Source organism: Phoenix dactylifera, unplaced genomic scaffold (genome assembly GCF_009389715.1).
Source record: "Phoenix dactylifera cultivar Barhee BC4 unplaced genomic scaffold, palm_55x_up_171113_PBpolish2nd_filt_p 000299F, whole genome shotgun sequence".
NCBI lineage: Eukaryota > Viridiplantae > Streptophyta > Magnoliopsida > Arecales > Arecaceae > Phoenix > Phoenix dactylifera.
The window spans coordinates 369,808-387,535 of record NW_024067776.1 but is presented as its reverse complement, the minus strand read 5'-3'; the positions used below and the strand labels follow the sequence as shown (position 1 = coordinate 387,535).

Here is a 17,728-nt window from a genome sequence, read left to right as displayed (position 1 = left end):
CCTCTCCGTCGGCGGAACCATCGATGCCTTCGTCGCCGCCGATACCAGTTTGTTCATCTCCGCCTCCTCCATCGACGGCGGCCCTGGGGCTCATTGTCGCCAATATCGTTGCCGAGTTCATGTGACCGGGGCTTCCCCGTCGATGTCATTGTTATAACGGTCACCAGCAACTGACCGTTAATACTTAATAACAATAGGTAATGGTTCAGGAGGGGGCCATTGGCGTTACTGAAATCTTTTTTTTTTTATAGGTAAAGTAAATCCGATTTATATATTATAAAAAAACAAGGCGACATTTCTCATCCGTGATTGAAACCTTTTGACACTTTTAATGGCCAACCGGCCTTTTTACCTGCGCGGTGTTGCCTCTCCTGAGGGCGCACAATTTCCGAACGTTATAGTGTGCAAATTAAAACACCTGCACGGTAATTTTTTTTTTTTCATGCAGCAAACACCTAAGAACTCATTTGATTCGTAGAAAGTATTTTTTTATAAAAATATAATTTCTAAGAAACATATTTTTTTAAAAAAAATATCTGAAAAAATACTTTTGGCATGTATAGTTGATAATGAGAAAGTGACAAATTTTCAGAGTACTTATGTTGGGTTGACCATCAACTTTTGTGAAAAAGTTATATTAATTCCTATTATATTCTTAATAAAAATGAGGTTTTTAATGTCTCTTTAATGCTGAAGGACTTTTTTGGAGGAAAAAAAATAAAAATGGAGTGATTCCCAGTTCACGGAAAAGTTACTTTTCCATATTTCTTATAAAAAGACTTTCTCATGAAACGTGGGAATCATATTTCCATAAAAATACAACTTTTCTGCCTCTCTCATTTGAAATCTCCAACCAAATATGAGGTATCTCATTACTTTTCCGTTGACCATACTTTTCTTCCTTCTTTTTCCGCGAACCAAACGAGCCCTAAGTTTTTTTTTTATTTTAAACTGCAGTTCATACCTGTTGAGTGTGAATGGGACCAACAAAATTAAAAAACACAATATTATATAAATCTTCTGGCAATGATGCATGGTCCATCTAGATAAAGCCATCCGAGTGGTAAGCCATAAAAAAGACAATCCAATTGGTGACATCGTTCGCCTTCCTATATACATGTGTGACTTGGTAGAATTTGTACTTTTTTTAAAATCTATAAATATCATAAGTCATCGGTTTTTTTTAGTGGCATGTCCTTGACCCTAGATCCATGCGATCACCGTATCAAATCCTCCTCAACGCCATCCTCCAGCACCCGCAGGGCATGGAACAACCTTTTCCACGCGGCTTTAACCTTTATTTCCTTTCAATAACACACTTGCGTCTCTTCTTACCCCGCATGATTTACGTTTTAGAGCACAAGATGATAAGATAAGAGGGTAGCCTTCCATTAGCTGAGGCACCCCTATCCATCCAAATAAGTACTTTTTCAAATTAAATCTTGATAACTTGACCCTCCTCCTTGACTGGAACTACGCAACGTAGGTAGAACGGGAAGGAATTAGCGGGGCCGACAGGTACTATGGTTGTTTGGACCACCGGAGCTACAGCGAAGTAACCATCAGAGGAAGGTCGGTGGTGTTGGTGGAGTGCATTTTTTTGGGGGGGTCTAGTGATTTAACGTGGTGTTCTTAGGTCTGTCCTTCTCAGCGGTCAATCACTCAATCTCGGGCGTTAATGGTTTGTCGGGGATGTCCTTGACCCCCGGACAAAAATCATGAGATTTGCCACGGCGCAGTTCTCGCAGCCTGCTAAATTCCAGGATTGTGTTGGGATTCGTGTACAGGGCGAGTCTCGCAGCCGAACACCTAACGTCATTCCCGCATATAATATAATATATTATGCATGCATGCTTTGGCCAATGGAAGAGAAAAACTATATTTTTTTCTATGAAAATGTATTTCATTTAATTTTAAAATTAATAATAAAATATATAAATTGAAGTTCAACATCTGTGCAACTAAAACTGTGTAGGAAAAAAAAAACATATATTTTTATGACATCGAGTCTTCACAAGGATAGTTTCTATGTACTATTATGCTTAAATAAATAATAAAGCATTTAAATTGATATTATATTTTATTTATAATAATAAAAATATATTAAAATATGTTTAGGCTGAAAATTAATATATTTTTAGATTTATATTATAATAAAATGTTGTAATTTGATGCGTAAGTTAGGGACATTCAAATGTATAATTTTTTGCATCTATATATTTTTAATAGCATAAATTATGATTAATAATGTAGATTTTTAATTTACATATTTTATTATTGGTTTCAAAATCTAGAGAAGTTGATACTCTCTCCTTCCAAAATTGAGCATAATCCAACTCTTTCTCCGCGCGCGCACACACAGATATATATACACACACACAGGGGCATAAAAATGCACAAGGTGTTTGGTAAAAAAAGATTAATAAATAAATAAATATTAAATTAATAATAATAAAATAAAAAAAAAGATCGACATTAGAGGTGGATAAGTTTGTTGAGAATGGGGATAGAGAAAAAGAAATTAAGTTTGTCAAAGAAAATTATTTAGGATATAGAAGAATTTATGATATTAGAAAGATTCTATGAGATAAGTGATAGAGAGAGTATTAAAATTAGTTGCGTGCATATGTTTATTTCCAAAGCTATCCATATTAATCATTGCTATATATTAAAGTTTTTTTTTGTTGAATATAGTGGGTTCCACTTATGGGCAAATTTGATGGATGTAAAGATACCTCCAACATTTTTATAATATATATATATATATATATATATATATATATATATATATATATATGTAAGAATTAGGGTGGGAGGTAACCCGACTGAAAATTGGGTAAAGGTATAATATAAACTTCGGTAATTGGTACTAACTCACAATGTCATTTAGGAATTGTATTGTCATGAAGAGTTGTATCATTAGGATTGACAGTGGGTTAGCTATGGATTAGATATCAATATATTCATATCTATCCATGTTTTTATTCGACAAGCATGCATACAAACATGAATGTTATTGGGATGATAAAATTTATATACGTATTTGTTTTAAATAGATATATAAGTTGGATATTAATAGTACATATATAACTATGAATACATATTAGATAGTCAAACTTTATAAATCATTTATTAATTCAAAATATTTTAATGATATTATTCATTTTCTTTTAAAATTTATAAAATATATATAAGAAAAAATAGGATTGTATATACAACCAGATTTTCGGATATAAATTGGATAGTGTTTATCGATATTCATATTATATCTATATTTGTGCAGATGAGAAATAGTGCCGACTATGCTGTAAAATTTTCGAGCAAGTATAACTATAACATGCCCATGGGCCTCCTATCAATGCCGCTAGACAAAACCACGGTGAGATACCACCACCCAATCCCCTCAACGGCTCGGGCCGGGCCCTATAGTACAAACTAGACCCAATGTTTATGCCCAAGCCTGGCTCAGCCCGGATATTAGGTCTCTATGTTTAGTCTAGGCCTGGCCCAATCCTAGAAGGTCAATACCTGGTTTTTTGGCCCAGGCACGGCACAGTGGCGTATCTTTGTGCTCAAGGCTGCCAAATTTCGGGCCGGGCGGGCCTGATGGCCCATGATCAGCTCTACTAGTCAACGGTTATTTTGGGCTCTGCTTCACAATAATAATATTTAAATTCTACAAGTCGGTGGGAGAGAGGGGCGGAGGCGGAAGGCGGGTTGGGGTTCGCCGAGATGGCTCTGGACGACGCCGGCGACGGCGGCGTTTCATGTGGTCGAAGCGAGCAACTGGGAGGAGGTCGCCGATAATGTCTGCCCTCTTCTTGTGGCGGAGGCTGCGGACAAGCCCACCAAGATGACCGTCTTCTCCGTTCCCTATTCCAAGAAGCGACCCCCGGAGGTTTAGCCCCGAGCTATTAATTTATAACCTCCATTTTCTTCAATTCTTGGATTGATCCCTTAGTTTTTACTCACCGAATAATGCGTGAAATAAATGATGCTGTTCTTTTCACCAAAAAAAAAATGATGCTGCTGGTTCTTGGTACCTCAGAATAATAATTTCCGAAGAAAGTGAATGAGGTATTTATAATTTAGAAAAAGAAAAAGATCAAGAAATCAATTCAATACACGAAGGAGTTTGACTCAATGGATGTTGTGGCTGGTTTACAACATAATCTTGTAGTGATCCATGACTTCAGTTTGTTGTGCCAAAGGTTAAGCCAGAACAAGTAGGAGTTTAAACGTGGAAACCCTAGAAAGGACAAACTTGTCCCAGCACATAACTGAGTGCAAAACTTTCTTGATTCAAGAGCAATCTAAACTATCTTAATACGCTCCTGTTCATTGGCATGTATAACAATTGAATTTGGAAAAAAATATGAAAAGAAGGTTATTGAACATCAAAAAATTACCCACCGAATTAGGAAAACTTTCTCTCATAAAAATAAATAAGAGTAACATGTACCTCTGAGAGCATGTGAAAGTGGCTCCCCACCTGAATGTAGTATCTTTGCGCTTGATCAAGACTGCCATAAAACTATTCTAATGGGTCTTTTAAAAAAAAAAATGAAAGAACAAGTTGTTGTATTTTTTCTTGGGATTTGTGGATTTTTTTTTTTCAAACATACTTGCTATCTTTTTTGTGCCGCTGAATGCCAATAACGAGATGACACAGTGCATGCAATGTCCTGGTCCTACACATTTACATGGTAAACAGTACTATAAACTGTGATATACTGTATTGCATCTTGTCAAAACTCGGCTTTAAAACCATCCTACCAAAAATTACACAATACAATGAAAGGCATGCAATTAGTATGCTTACATACAATAGCAAAGTCTGAATATTTGCACTATACTTTCTAAAGTGGTCTAGCACAGAAACTTCTATGATTTAGCATTGTGGAGTTGATGGACTAGAACAAAGAGAAGAAGCTCAAACAATATTTAGGAAGTCTGGTAAAGAAGAATAATAGTTGAACCACAGAACCAATCAGCTTCCAATTGGTTTTATTGTATTACCTGTAGCCTGTCTATGTGACAAGCTGTATTACTGAAGTGCAACACTGCAATATGGGTTTAATATGCTTATAATTACTCACCCTCTGTATCATGCTAGCAGTTATGTGGGATGATATTGTTTTATAACACAAGCACTTCTAGTGTGAACATTTGCTCGTATTTGACATGATACAACATGATGAAGTATTCAAATTTTGTATCCAGGCTATCATGGGCAGTCCGATCAGTTCCATTATTCGAAACTGTAATTACAAGATGTGCCATTCTTTTAATATTATCACTTATCTGGTTGAGAAGGACCGGGCAGCCATTCTCTGTACCAACAAATTTAACGAATATACTACTATCGAGATGTTTACCTCATTGCTGAGCCTCATCTATAGGTCAGTGGCATTTTCTAGTTTTCACTTTTATATAGACCCTCCCTTTTGATGCCATATATTTGTTACATTTCCTTCACGTGTCAACTTTTTATCTTATTTTTTATTGGTATTCATTGCTTGCTATAGTCCTTGATAGGTTATACCTTGTACTAATTGATCGTGCAGTCCACATCAGGTGAATTTATGTGACTTTTCTTGTTGAAGATATTAATCTACAGTTATTTGTATTCTTCATTTATTAAGTAGAACAAATGCACTTTGTAAATCATCATGGTCTTTTATTTTGTTCTTTTGACAAGAATCTTATACTATATTCTTTATATCTCTTGTGTGAGTGGCCATTTTTTTATAAAAAAATATAGTTTTGTAACCCCCAAAAGGATATAAGATTAGTGTCTTTTCTTTTTCTTTTTCTTATATAATATTCTTGTTTGTCTTTTTTTAATTTGAATAAACTGGAATAACTGATACATTGTGTCATTTTTGGAAAAAGATCAGCACTTGGATATTCTTAACATGCTATAGCATGCAGAGTACTGTAAGCTAACTCTCAACATTGATCTTGATTCAAAACAATACTGGAGATTATCTAGCAAACACTGATGTAAGGAGTTCAATAGAGCAGTCTGTCTAATGGAACAGGAATAACATGCAAATACCCAATTGTTTTGTAGATAACATACTACAAATGACTTCGAAAATGGATGAAAGAGGGTGGATCTTCTGATTTACTAGTTGAGAGACTAGGTTAATTTCGTGAGATTTTGGATGAAATGGGTTGCCAGTTGGTTGGAGTCGTAATAAATAAGGCTGTTTATGAAATTGAAGAGCATGACATAAAATGACAATAATTTTTACGGAATTAAAGCTAAAAAATCATAAAATGTCATGCTATAACTTGGGAGAGACTAGGTTAATTTCGTGAGATTTTGGATGAAATGGGTTGCAAGTTGGTTGGAGTCATAATAAATAAGGCTGTTTATGAAATTGAAGAGCATGACATAAAATGACAATAATTTTTATGGAATTAAAGCTAAAAATTTATAACTAATCATCTCCTATAGAATGATGGATGAAATGATCCTTAAGAGTCTGGCTTTGTACCAATAAGAAACAATTTTAGGAAAATGATAACAAGGACATGATTTTTGTTAACTTGGATAAAACATTAGTCGAAGTTCTATAGTTTATCATTCTCTCTGGCAGATAAAAAAATTTGATGTTATCTGTAGTGTTAGACAATAATCTAGCAGATTTGAGAGAGAAAATAATGGAAGGTGTTTTGTTCTTTCAGTAGCTGATGTAATCTAACCAAAGGAGATCTTTTAATTTAACTGGATCAAACTGTCTTCAGTCGCTGTAAGTGTTAAGGTCTTCTTGGTTATGAAGGGAACTTGAAAAATATTTGATGGAGGATGCACCATGTCTGGATGAGAACAGGTGCGCTGAAAAGAATCAAGATATCTATTCAAGTCATGGTGTGGCTATTGAACAGTATATGGAATGCTCAAGGTAATAAAAATCTCAGTGAACAATATTAACATACTGAGAAACATGTACAAGGTGTCGAATGTTAATCAGCCTCTCTTTAAGGACCTTGATGAGCAGCAAATAGTAAGAGAATTTCAGGTAGCAAATTTTTCACTAGATTGAACTGAAAATACAAGTTCAGGAATGCTTTTCGAGCTACACTGTTATTACCACTCAGTAAATTGTAAATTTTCATCTCCCCATGCATCTTTATGCATATAATCAAATGCACCTAGAGGAGACAAATCTACTGTGACATCCTTTGGGCAATGTGATGGAGGATGTCACTGTCATTATGGCATGCTGGAGCACACAGAAGGCTCATGTCAGAATCTTCATGGAAAATCTCATGGACAAGCAGGCATCATCTGTTAAAAATAGTGATTATCAGCTTGGTGTACCTAGAGACTGACAATAGCCTAGTACCTTCTCTTTTAATTACAGGTCAGTAGCTCTATTAGCTACTTCTGTTTGCTACTAGTTCTTCTCAAGGGAGAAATATAATAACCTCTGGAGGGAAATCATCTTTTGTCCACCGAACCATCTTTTCCAGTCACTAAGTTAGCTAATGCACATAAAATTAAGGTCCAGTAATGATAGTTCACTTAATCAGCCTACTTCTTTCCGTCACTACCAAGACATGACAAAAGAATATTAAAAGTGATAACTGAGAAAAGTCTCATTATTAAAATACATTTAAATAATGTATGACCAGTCTGAACTGTCGCAATAATATGCTCAGGGCTGTATCCAAGATTCAGGTATGGCTTGAGAAAGACTCACATAAGTGAAAGGACTCCTATTTTGAGGACCTTGATCATTCATCTATCCAGGCTGCAAGCTCATGTCCCATTTTTCCATTGTATATGCTTTTTAAAAACCATAGGTTGCAGAAATTTAAAGACTTATACGAGACTCTTTCTAGTTTCATATCCAGTACTACAGAGACACAAGCCATCTGTTCGCTCTGCTTTAGACATTTCTAAAATTTTTTGTTTATCATTGTGCATTCTTTTGTCGGAGATCCATGGATAGCATGCAGTACATGAAAAGTGTCAAAAGGGCACATACGTTTTGTATAAGATGCTAGTTCATGAACCACGAGCTTGCAAATAAGGATATTCACCAAGCTTCTTTACTATTCTTAATTGGTGTACTGGATTAGCTTTATTGGATCTTCTTACTAGTTCTTTCTGCATGCCCATGCTCAGTATGGTGGCATTCTATGTTCGTTTGGTGGAGGGAAAATGCCATTCTCTTGTTTTAGTTTTTTATGCACTCACCTGTTGGAAAATTATGTTTTGGTTTTGTTTGATTAGAACTCTGGCCTGTGTGATGCACGTAGAGTGAGTCAGACAAGAAACCACAGAGAGAGAGAGAGAGAGAGAGAGAGAGAGAGAGAGAGAGAGAGAGAGAGAGAGAGAGAGATTATTCGCATATTGCTCTATGAATAAGAATGTTTGATGGCTGTTGGATTAAGTTCAGGCTACGACTGGATATATAAGAGCAAAAGGTGGAGATATGGAGACAAATGGATGCATGCTTCACAGCTCTAGTTGAATGTAAGGCTACTGCTGGATATATAACCTGCAAAACCTACCCATCCATTTAGTTTGGATTTATGTATGCGTGACATTTACAGATTCAATGAGATTGAAATTTGAAAGCAAGCAGTAGTCAGATGAATGGTAGATTCTTGGACACTATTTCAATAAACCTGCAAAAATGTTTAACATCTTGTTCATGGGATTTAATAATAATCTGTGTTTAATCTTGTGCATAACCTTTAAGCTTCATTTTTATTGATCAATTAGTTTATCACATAGGTATGCACCTTAATTTTTTATATTAGTCATTTTCTCTGTTCCCGGAAAAGTACCTGAGCACTTCTTGTGCGGAAGCCCCTTAACCCTTTGGCCTTGAAGTACTTGGTAAGTGTTAAATGACAGAGCTTCAGCTTTTTTCTATTTCAGTGTTCAAAATCTGCCTCTATCCTATGCAGTTTTATTGAACTTTGCAACCCCGATTGTAGCCTCAATTGGAGCAAAGATCATTTTACATGAGAAATTGGCTTTTTTAGATTTCGGAGGTAAGGTTGCAAGGGAATGTTGTTAATTCTTGTATGTCTCGATATTTTGCTGTCGTTTTGCCATATTTGTGTATAAAATGATGTGCATGTTACCAAGCCGTTGGAACTGTCTGGTTGCAAATAGTTGCTGGACCATAAGACTTTGCTTAAAAGCATGCATTTGCTTCACAGTTCATGTCAGAGAGGAATCAATAAAACTTGGAACTACATTGCTTCATAGTTCGTACTACTGTTGTGAAATGTACCAATTTGCCTACAGCCATAGGTGAGAAAAACTAACTATTAGAAAAACATAATACTTTGTTGTTTATGTTCTCTATTCTACTGCATAAACAAGTAAAACTTAAAGCCATAAGCTTATCAAATTTAATCAGAAAAAGTGTTTTTATTGTTAAAAACTTTGATATCTTTGATTGTTTATCTTCTGCCTAATGAAAGTCACTCCCTTTACAGGAATTTGTACTACCTAATCCTTTCACTTTGCTTATAATGATTGTGCTAGGTGTCCTGTCATTCTTTGCGGAGGTATTCTTGGAACTTTTCTAGCTCCCAAGTTTGATTTTTTAACAGTGTCCTAGTTTTATTTGGATGTTTTTAATATATTTGTTTCTTTTTTATTTGTGGTATGTAGAGTTGGGCACTGGGCCGGGCCGCCCATGGCCCGGCACGGCCCGGCACGAAGCGGGTCGTGCCTGGCACGGCCCGCGTGCTACAGTACCGGGCCGTGCCTGGCACGGCCCATTAAAGGGGGCCGTGCTGGGTTGCCATTTTCTGGCCCGCGGGCCGAGCCCGGCACGGCCCATTAGGGCCTGGGCTGGCACGGCCCATAAGGGCCTGGGCCCGGAACGGCCCATAAGGGCTTGAACCGGGCCTGGGCCGGGCCAGGCACGGCCCGTCTCCCTTAAAATAAATGGAAATAATTTTTTTTAATAAACTAATAAATATTGAAAACTAAGGATTTATTAATATAAAGCCACCTTAATGGTGGGGGGTTTGGCATAGACCCCTACCGTTTATTAATTTAAATCAAAATGGTACATGAAGGGAGGTTTGGACTTTGGACCTTGGTCTGACCTCCAGAATACAATAAGAAAGGAGAAAAAATAGAGATGACTCACTTTAACAATTAAAAAAATAAAAATGTACAATTATAAAAAATTAAGAAATCTTACTAATCATCAGTGATTCAGTATTCACTATTCAGTAGTGTTTGTATCATCATCATCAGAGGATGTTGTATTATGTCCACCTTTATCTTGAAGTCTCGCCTAAGCATCCAACAAATCTTTGAAGCAGAGAAGCATCTCAACCGTTTCGCCAGTCATCCTACTTCTCTTTTCGTCAAGAACACGCCGACCTGCACTAAAAGCGGATTCCGATGCTACTGTGGACATCGGCACAGCTAAAATATCGTGTGCAATTGCAGACATAACAGGATATTGATTTTTAACACTCTTCCACCAAGATAATACATCTAGACTCTTTATTTGATTTTCATCATATGCAGACTGAAGATCATTTTGTAAATAAAATTCTAGTTCACTACTTAAAGATGAAGATGAACTTGAAGCATGTGTGTGTTTTCTCTGTGCAATGAATGAAAAAATAGATGACGAACGAGAACTACTAGAAGAAGAAATAGAGCTTTGTACGGAGAATCTAGATCCACGAATTTTTTCATCATATATAGCATAAATATCATAAAGAAGTTGTTTTACCTCAATTTTAGCAGGTTCAGGATCTTGAATCATATTTTCACAGTATGCATCAAGTAAAATTAGCACGCCATTCAATTTAACTCTTGGATCAAATACAGCAGCTAAGTTATGCATAGGACATACTTGTCCCAATACTCATTCCATTTAGATTCCATTTGTTCAATAATAGGCATTAAAACATCATCATATCTATGTTCTGCAAATTTTTGACTAATTATATATGCTTGTTGTAAAAATGAACATGAAGTTGGATAATAAATACCAGAAAGAACATTAGTAGCATTATAAAAACTAAGCAAAAAATCTTCCAAAATTTTTTCTTTATTCCAATCAGTTTTAGTCAATGTAAAGCCTAATCCACGATCATTAATATATGCACTTAATAAGTTTTTATATGGGTATGCATCATGTATCATGCTATATGTTGAGTTCCAACGAGTAATTACATCAAGTTTAAATTTTTTAAAACGTTTACCATGATTTATACATAGTTCCTTAAATTCTTGAAGTCTTGATCTTGAAGCATGAATAAAAAAAACTGCATTTCTAATTTTTGAAATCACATCTTGAATCATGCCCATGCCAGCTTGAACAGAAAGATTTAAGATATGACATGCACATCTAATATGCAATAAATTTTCATTTAACATGGGATGCAATGAGTCCTTTAATAATGTAACAGCAGAATTATTATTAGATGCATTATCAAAAGTAAATAGACATAATTTTATCATTAATATTATATGAACATGCAGTTTGATAAATGACATTTGAAATTTGTTGCCCAGAATGTGGAAAAACAAAAGCACGAAAAGCAAGAATACGTTTATTTAATTGCCAATCATTATCAATATAATGAGCAGTAATGGTAATAAAACAATTACTACCTACAGATGCTGACCAAATATCAGAAGTTAATGAAATTTTTACATTTAAAGTAGAGAGTGTTTCAATTAAACTTTGTCTCATTGCTAAAAAGTTAGTCATAGCTACTCTTCTAAATGTACGCCTACTAGTTCTTTTGTAAGCAGGTTGTAGGTTTAATTGAACATATTCTTCAAAATTAAAAGATTCACATAAACTAAAAGGTAATTCATCCTTAACTATCCATTTTATAAGTGCTTTTCTTTGATTTTCTTGATTATATGCAAAATTACCTACAAGTGATCCCCCTTGTATATTAAGGGTACTTTGAGTTTGAGCATGAGAATCATGCATCCTATGACTCTCTTGATGTCTTTTTAAATGGCCTGTTCCCCCACTACTACTACAACTATAAAGTTTGGCACATTTTTTACATTTTGCTTTCCAGACTCCATCAACCATAATTCTATCAAATTCATTCCATACAGCACTAGTCCTCTTACGAGAAGAGGTTTGATCTCCACTCGGTTCACTAGTTCTAGAGGAACTAGGAACATGGGGTTGGGGATTAGTTTTTTCTCCCTCAGAAACAGGAGGAATGCCAAAATGACTTTCCTCAAAAGATGACATATCTAAATTGATGAATGCAAAAAATAAAAACTAACCACAAGGAGGAATTGAGTAGAGGGTCAGAGGGCAGAGGTAGAGCCGAGATTCTGAGCTTCCTCTTGTGCTCTCAACAGGAGTGACCTTCTCTTCTCAACAGGAACCTCCTTTTGTGTAGCACTTGAACACTTGCTAAATGCAAACTAAAAATTAAATTGCTAGAAGAGCACTTTAGAAGAGAAAAATAGTAGTAGTAGAGAAGGAGAGAATAGTTGGTTTGGTGTGGTGAGAATGAGGGAGGAAAGGGGTATTTATAGGACTCCAAAATTTTTTTTCCCAAAATACCCCTCAAATTAGCTGTTTTTGGACTGTTGGGAGGGGTATTTTGGGAAAAAACCAAAAATAGCCGTTGGAAACGGCTATTTTCTCCCCTCCTTCTAGACGGCACGGCCCGTTTGCGCCCGAGACGGGCCGTGCCTGGCACGGCCCGTCTCGTTGGCGTGCCGTGCCGAGCCCGACTCGCCAATCCACGGGCCTGAGGCCGGGCCGGGCTTCGGTTTTTCGCTAACGAAGCGGGCCGGGCCAGGCACGGCCCGTTTAGTCCGTGGCCCAGTGGGCCTGGGCCGGGCCGGCCCGGCACGGCCCGATGCCCATCACTAGTGGTATGAGAACAGCAGATAAAGGCCTTCTAACATTGGCTTTTTTGCGGATGTTTTTAGCTCGTGGACCTCAGCTCGAAAAAAGTGGCACAGTCTCAAACATTCTATACATAAAGGTTATCATCTCGTGCTTAACATTTGAGTGAGTGAACCGATTACAGAGAATGTGTATATACATAGATACATGTGTGCATGCATGCATGCATAGGTATGTAGCTATATGTATGTGTGTGTGTGTTTGTATTATAATGGTTCATAGTAAATCAGAATATGTACTTGCTTTCGATGCAGGATCAGCATGCAGTACAGAAGATTTGGCTACTAAGGTCAAACTCTGTTTGGGCTTTTTGTTGAAGGGCTGTACCTTACTATTTACAATGTCTCATATTTTTGCCTTTGGATGCTTGTGGAGATAATATGGTACTTCTTTCTGGCAACAACCGTGCTTCCATCCAAACCCTTACTCACTTTATATGGAAGGATGATCAAAACTCTCATATTTTGTCCTTATATTGATTGATAGCATGATCATTAGTGTGCATTCATAAGCAAGGGTTGATAATGATGCAATGGATCCGCTGTGATAGTGTGTTGGCAGTTTCAGTTTACATGGTCCACATCTTGATCATAAAACATCATCTTGCATCTTCTGCCTTGAAGAGGTAAGAGTCTCCTAGGAAGTAGCAGTAGTTGGCGATAAAATGCCTATAGTGGGATCACTAGCCTATTCATTGTCCCTGAAATGCAAAGCTCCAAATGAGAGAGTTGAGAGAGTCGACTGTCTGATCCTGATTTTTGATGAAAATTTGGTTTATGTGATAGGTTGCATCCTAGGTCTTAAACCATCAGATTTTTTTTTTTTTAAAAAAAAATGACTAAACAATATCATAGCGTAATGGATTATAAGAGTTCCTTGTTACTATTTTGTTTGCTTTTAGCTAATATATTGAATAAAACCCGATATCATATTTCTCAAGTTTTATATTGTTTTTTCTCTTGTACTAATGAACAATGTGATAACAATATCCTTAATTTCAGGTATTTCTGTCGCAAGTGTGGAGCACGGCATTCTTGGGTACAACTCTGTCATTTCATAAACTTAGAGTTTGTATTTTTATTTTAGCATCAGTTTGCAGCACCATGTTTTCGGACCTGCAAAAGAAACTAAATGATGCTTATTTTGGTGATCTTGGAATCCAGTTATTCTTTTTGTACTTCACTGTCCTTTTCCATGTTAAAGTTCACCTGCTTAATTAAAATCTACCTGGCATCTCAAACTGTAATGTACAATGGTGTTTGTTTTGTCTGAAGGCATCCACCATTTTTAAGCATGTAATCAGGAGTTCTTCTTGTATGCAGCTTTAATAAAGCATTTCTTTGTTTTACTGCTGCTAAAATTTGGCATGCGTGATGCATATGACCATTGCAGGGACTTTACTAATTGATGGCACTAGTCCCATCGATGAGAAAGAAATCTAGATGAATAATTTGATAATTTGTGATTTTAAAGGATAGAGTGCTTGATCGATGACAGTGATCCCATGTTTCATTCCTGATATATTCCAATCGAGATGAAATTCTTTGCTCCTTGTCCAATTGGGACTCTTAAACAGTAATTACTTGCCGGATATCTCAGGGTTAAGGTGGCTAATCCTGCTAGCCTCTCAAAAACCACTTTTTGAATAACCAGGTCAATATTATTTCACCTTGGAGAGGGTGAAATAAAAGTAACCCGTTCTTTTGTCCTCTTATCTTATGCTCTCCATGCTTCCCCAGACTTCTTCCACCAACCTTCAAAATCCAACCAAACAGGTGTTTTTATTAATCCATGAACAAGAGTAACCCATCCTCTGCTCTCCTAACCTCTCTTCTCTGTTAATTCCATATTCACCCCTGTCCTAACTTATCTCACTACTATTTGTTTATTTATTTTTGAGATGTAGAACTGATTGATTAGATCAGATGAGAATGAAAGCATCCATAATTGTTCGGAGATATTGGAGAGTTAGCATCCTAGAAACAATCGACCGGGTGTCAAGCTCATGAACAGTGACTTATTCTGCGGCAGCATTGGCCTCACGATGCGTGTGTAGCTTGGAACCATCCAAGCTGTCTGGATATTCTGCAAATATCAAGTAGCAGGGGGTGGATATCAGTATATAGTGCAGCATATTTGAAGATTGCGGCGGCGATCTTTCGAGGCTTGTAGATGATGGATGGTAAACACCATTGCCTCCTAAGCTGCTCAAAGCTCAGCTATTGGGACTAGTATCGATGATGAGCAATGCCCGCTTGCTGTAAGAACTTTGTTTTTGATCAATGTGAATAATGACGCAGATCCATCTAAAGCACCTTTTTTAAGTACACAGCCATCATAATTAATTTTGATAATTCTGGGGATGGGGGTTTCCAGGTGCATGAATCACGTAGTTTCCCCCGGGGCGATGGCAACGATGAAATGGGATGCAGGCGTCTCAGCCAACCTGAAAACCTGCTGGGGGAGAGAGAATGAGAGAGTTATATTGCATTTGAGAATGGATTGCTGCAGCCGAATAGGCCTAAACATAGCTTCCTTGCGATCCCAAATTAAAGACTCAAGGGTAATGTTGGAGCTGAGTGCGTCTCCAAGAAAGCCAAGCTCCAAATTAACTCCTGATGCTCCAGGGCATTCGAACAGAATATGGGAGAGAGTTTCCTCTGCTTATGGGCGCAGAGGTCACAAAACAAACAGACAGGAACTCTTATGCAAGCCAATAAATTCCTGCAAGGTAGCCTTCCCGAAGCAATCTCCCACAAGAACAGAGCAACTCCGGGATGCACTTTTTTTTAACTCCCCTATCCAACCAGCGCCTTCCTCTGATTATTTGCTGGCCTATAAAGAGAACAAATGTCTGTCAATTAAAAAGGACCTTGGTTTTGAAGTCCCCGAGCCCTGCAAGTCAGCTTTTCATCGCGCATTCATTCCTCTGGGTACTGGAATTCGAAGCATCTGGCAATCAAGAATAGCATCGAAGAGCTGAAAGAGAAAGCTCAACATTCCAAGATTTAATGCTTATTTGAGACCTTTTTTTTTTTTTGATATCTTCGATACTTATGCTTATTTTTCAAAGATTTTATTATGGCGTTGTGAGGACTTTTTTTTAGCTACAGGCACCTACTTGGCCATGCCATCATTGCATATTTGGGGTTTGGTGGGGGTGTATCTTTCGCACGGCAAGATGGATTCGTCTCTTTTTGCATGAATGCATTATTGGATCATCCACTGATTGCTTTGGAAATTATGCAGGAGATTGTACGACGGAGCTCGGAGTGCTTTGAGATCTGCACGATGCACTATCCGACATGAATTCGTCCATGAACAGGGGCTTCGTAGCAGTGGATATGCAGTGCCGAGCACAAGGAGGACCGGTTCTTGTACAAACCTAGACGTTATGGATCGATGATTGCGATGAAGACTCGTTGATGACTGGTGTGACATTTTTTGCTCAATGATTCGATATTCCGGTGATGAGTTGACGCTGCATCTACTTAACTATAAGCAAGCATAGTTGTTCAAATATAAATGAATGCTGGAAGTTGAGCATACACCGAGTTAAAATACTTGCCTGCCAGCCTTGCGCCGTATAATTTTCAATGAGGTTATCGCTAAACGAAGCTTCTCCTCAGCTTGGTACAATACGATGGATCTTTGGACCAAAAGTTTATTTGGATGCTTAGCTTTCACGTCCATGTGATATCCCACACAGGTGGAAGACAGTTGTTGCAGGGGAAGAAAAGGTGACACCACGTCAATTCATCTTTTTCTATTATTAATTGCATGGCCGCTTTAATGGCCGTGCCTTCAATCCAGATCATGACATCACTCGTTGGCATGGCAAAATAGAATCTATTCAATTAAGAATTTTTTTTTAAAAAAAAATAACCCTCGAGCAGCTCTAGATTGTTTGACAAATCTTCACCCACAACCGACACCTACCTAGTTCTCCTGCGTCCTGATAAAAAAATAAAAAACTCGTGTCTAGTTCCTCTACGTAGGCGGAAACATGGTGGAAGCACGCATGAATGCGACCGTCAAATATACCATTTTTCAAATCCCTTGTGCTAAACCTGGATAATAATATAGGTCGGCTTTCTTAGGGCTCATTTGGTTTGCGAAAAAAGAAAGAGAAAAAATGTGGTCAACAAAAAAGTAATAAAATATCTCTTATTTGGTTGGAGTTTTCAAAAAAAAAAGACGTAAAAATTGTATTCTCATGAAAATATGATTTCCATATTTTATGGAAAAGTTTTTTCCATGAGAAACATGAAAAAGTTACTTTGCCATGAGCCGGAAATCACTTCATTTTTATCTTTTTCCCAAAAAGATCCTTAAGCATTAAAGAGGCATTAAAAATTTAATTTTAATTAAGGGTATAATAGGAATTATACATATTTTTTTTAGAAAAGTAGATGGACAACCAAACATAAGCATTCTGAAAATCTGTTACTTTTTCATGGTCAACCAAACATGCCAAAAGTATTTTTCAAGGCATTCTCTTTCTAGTAATCTGTTTTTCAGAAATTATATTTGTAGGAGAAAAAATGCTTTTCGCGAAACAAATGAGCTCTTAATGCTTCAGTAAGGCCTAGAGCGTTTAACTTGCTTCCATGCATGTGGAGTTTTACTTTCCGAGACCAACAGTCTATTCTTTATATACCAAATTCCTCAGGTTTACTCCTTGCATGACAACTCCAGTCTATTCTTTATGTACCAAACAAATTTGTACCTATTTTATCGTGGACCTCCACACCCGACTATTGCACCATTAAAGGTACTAACCTATTGGAAGAATAGGTCAGAGAATATTTTTCTATAAAGGC

General features: G+C 37.0%; 1 protein-coding gene across 1 annotated transcript; it reads left to right on the top strand.

The window, feature by feature from the left end:
• Nucleotides 1-3,674: 3,674 nt before the first annotated feature.
• Nucleotides 3,675-15,542, top strand: LOC103714014. The gene is made up of 7 exons (XM_039118040.1): nucleotides 3,675-3,898; nucleotides 5,224-5,402; nucleotides 5,539-5,577; nucleotides 8,906-9,021; nucleotides 13,160-13,194; nucleotides 13,907-13,943; nucleotides 14,812-15,542. The coding sequence occupies exons 1-7, from the start codon at nucleotides 3,854-3,856 to the stop codon at nucleotides 14,823-14,825; spliced, it is 465 nt and encodes a 154-aa protein (XP_038973968.1). The 5' UTR covers nucleotides 3,675-3,853; the 3' UTR covers nucleotides 14,826-15,542.
• Nucleotides 15,543-17,728: the final 2,186 nt, after the last annotated feature.

What these genes read in the sequence shown, in the direction of transcription:
- LOC103714014 (XM_039118040.1), top strand. Translation starts at nt 3,854, where the DNA reads ATGACCGTCTTCTCCGTTCCCTATTCCAAGAAGCGACCCCCGGAG. An exon ending in CCAAGAAGCGACCCCCGGAG is followed by an intron (nt 3,899 to 5,223) that starts GTTTAGCCCCGA and finishes TTTTGTATCCAG; the next exon opens with GCTATCATGGGCAGTCCGAT. An exon ending in CAGAAGATTTGGCTACTAAG is followed by an intron (nt 13,195 to 13,906) that starts GTCAAACTCTGT and finishes CCTTAATTTCAG; the next exon opens with GTATTTCTGTCGCAAGTGTG.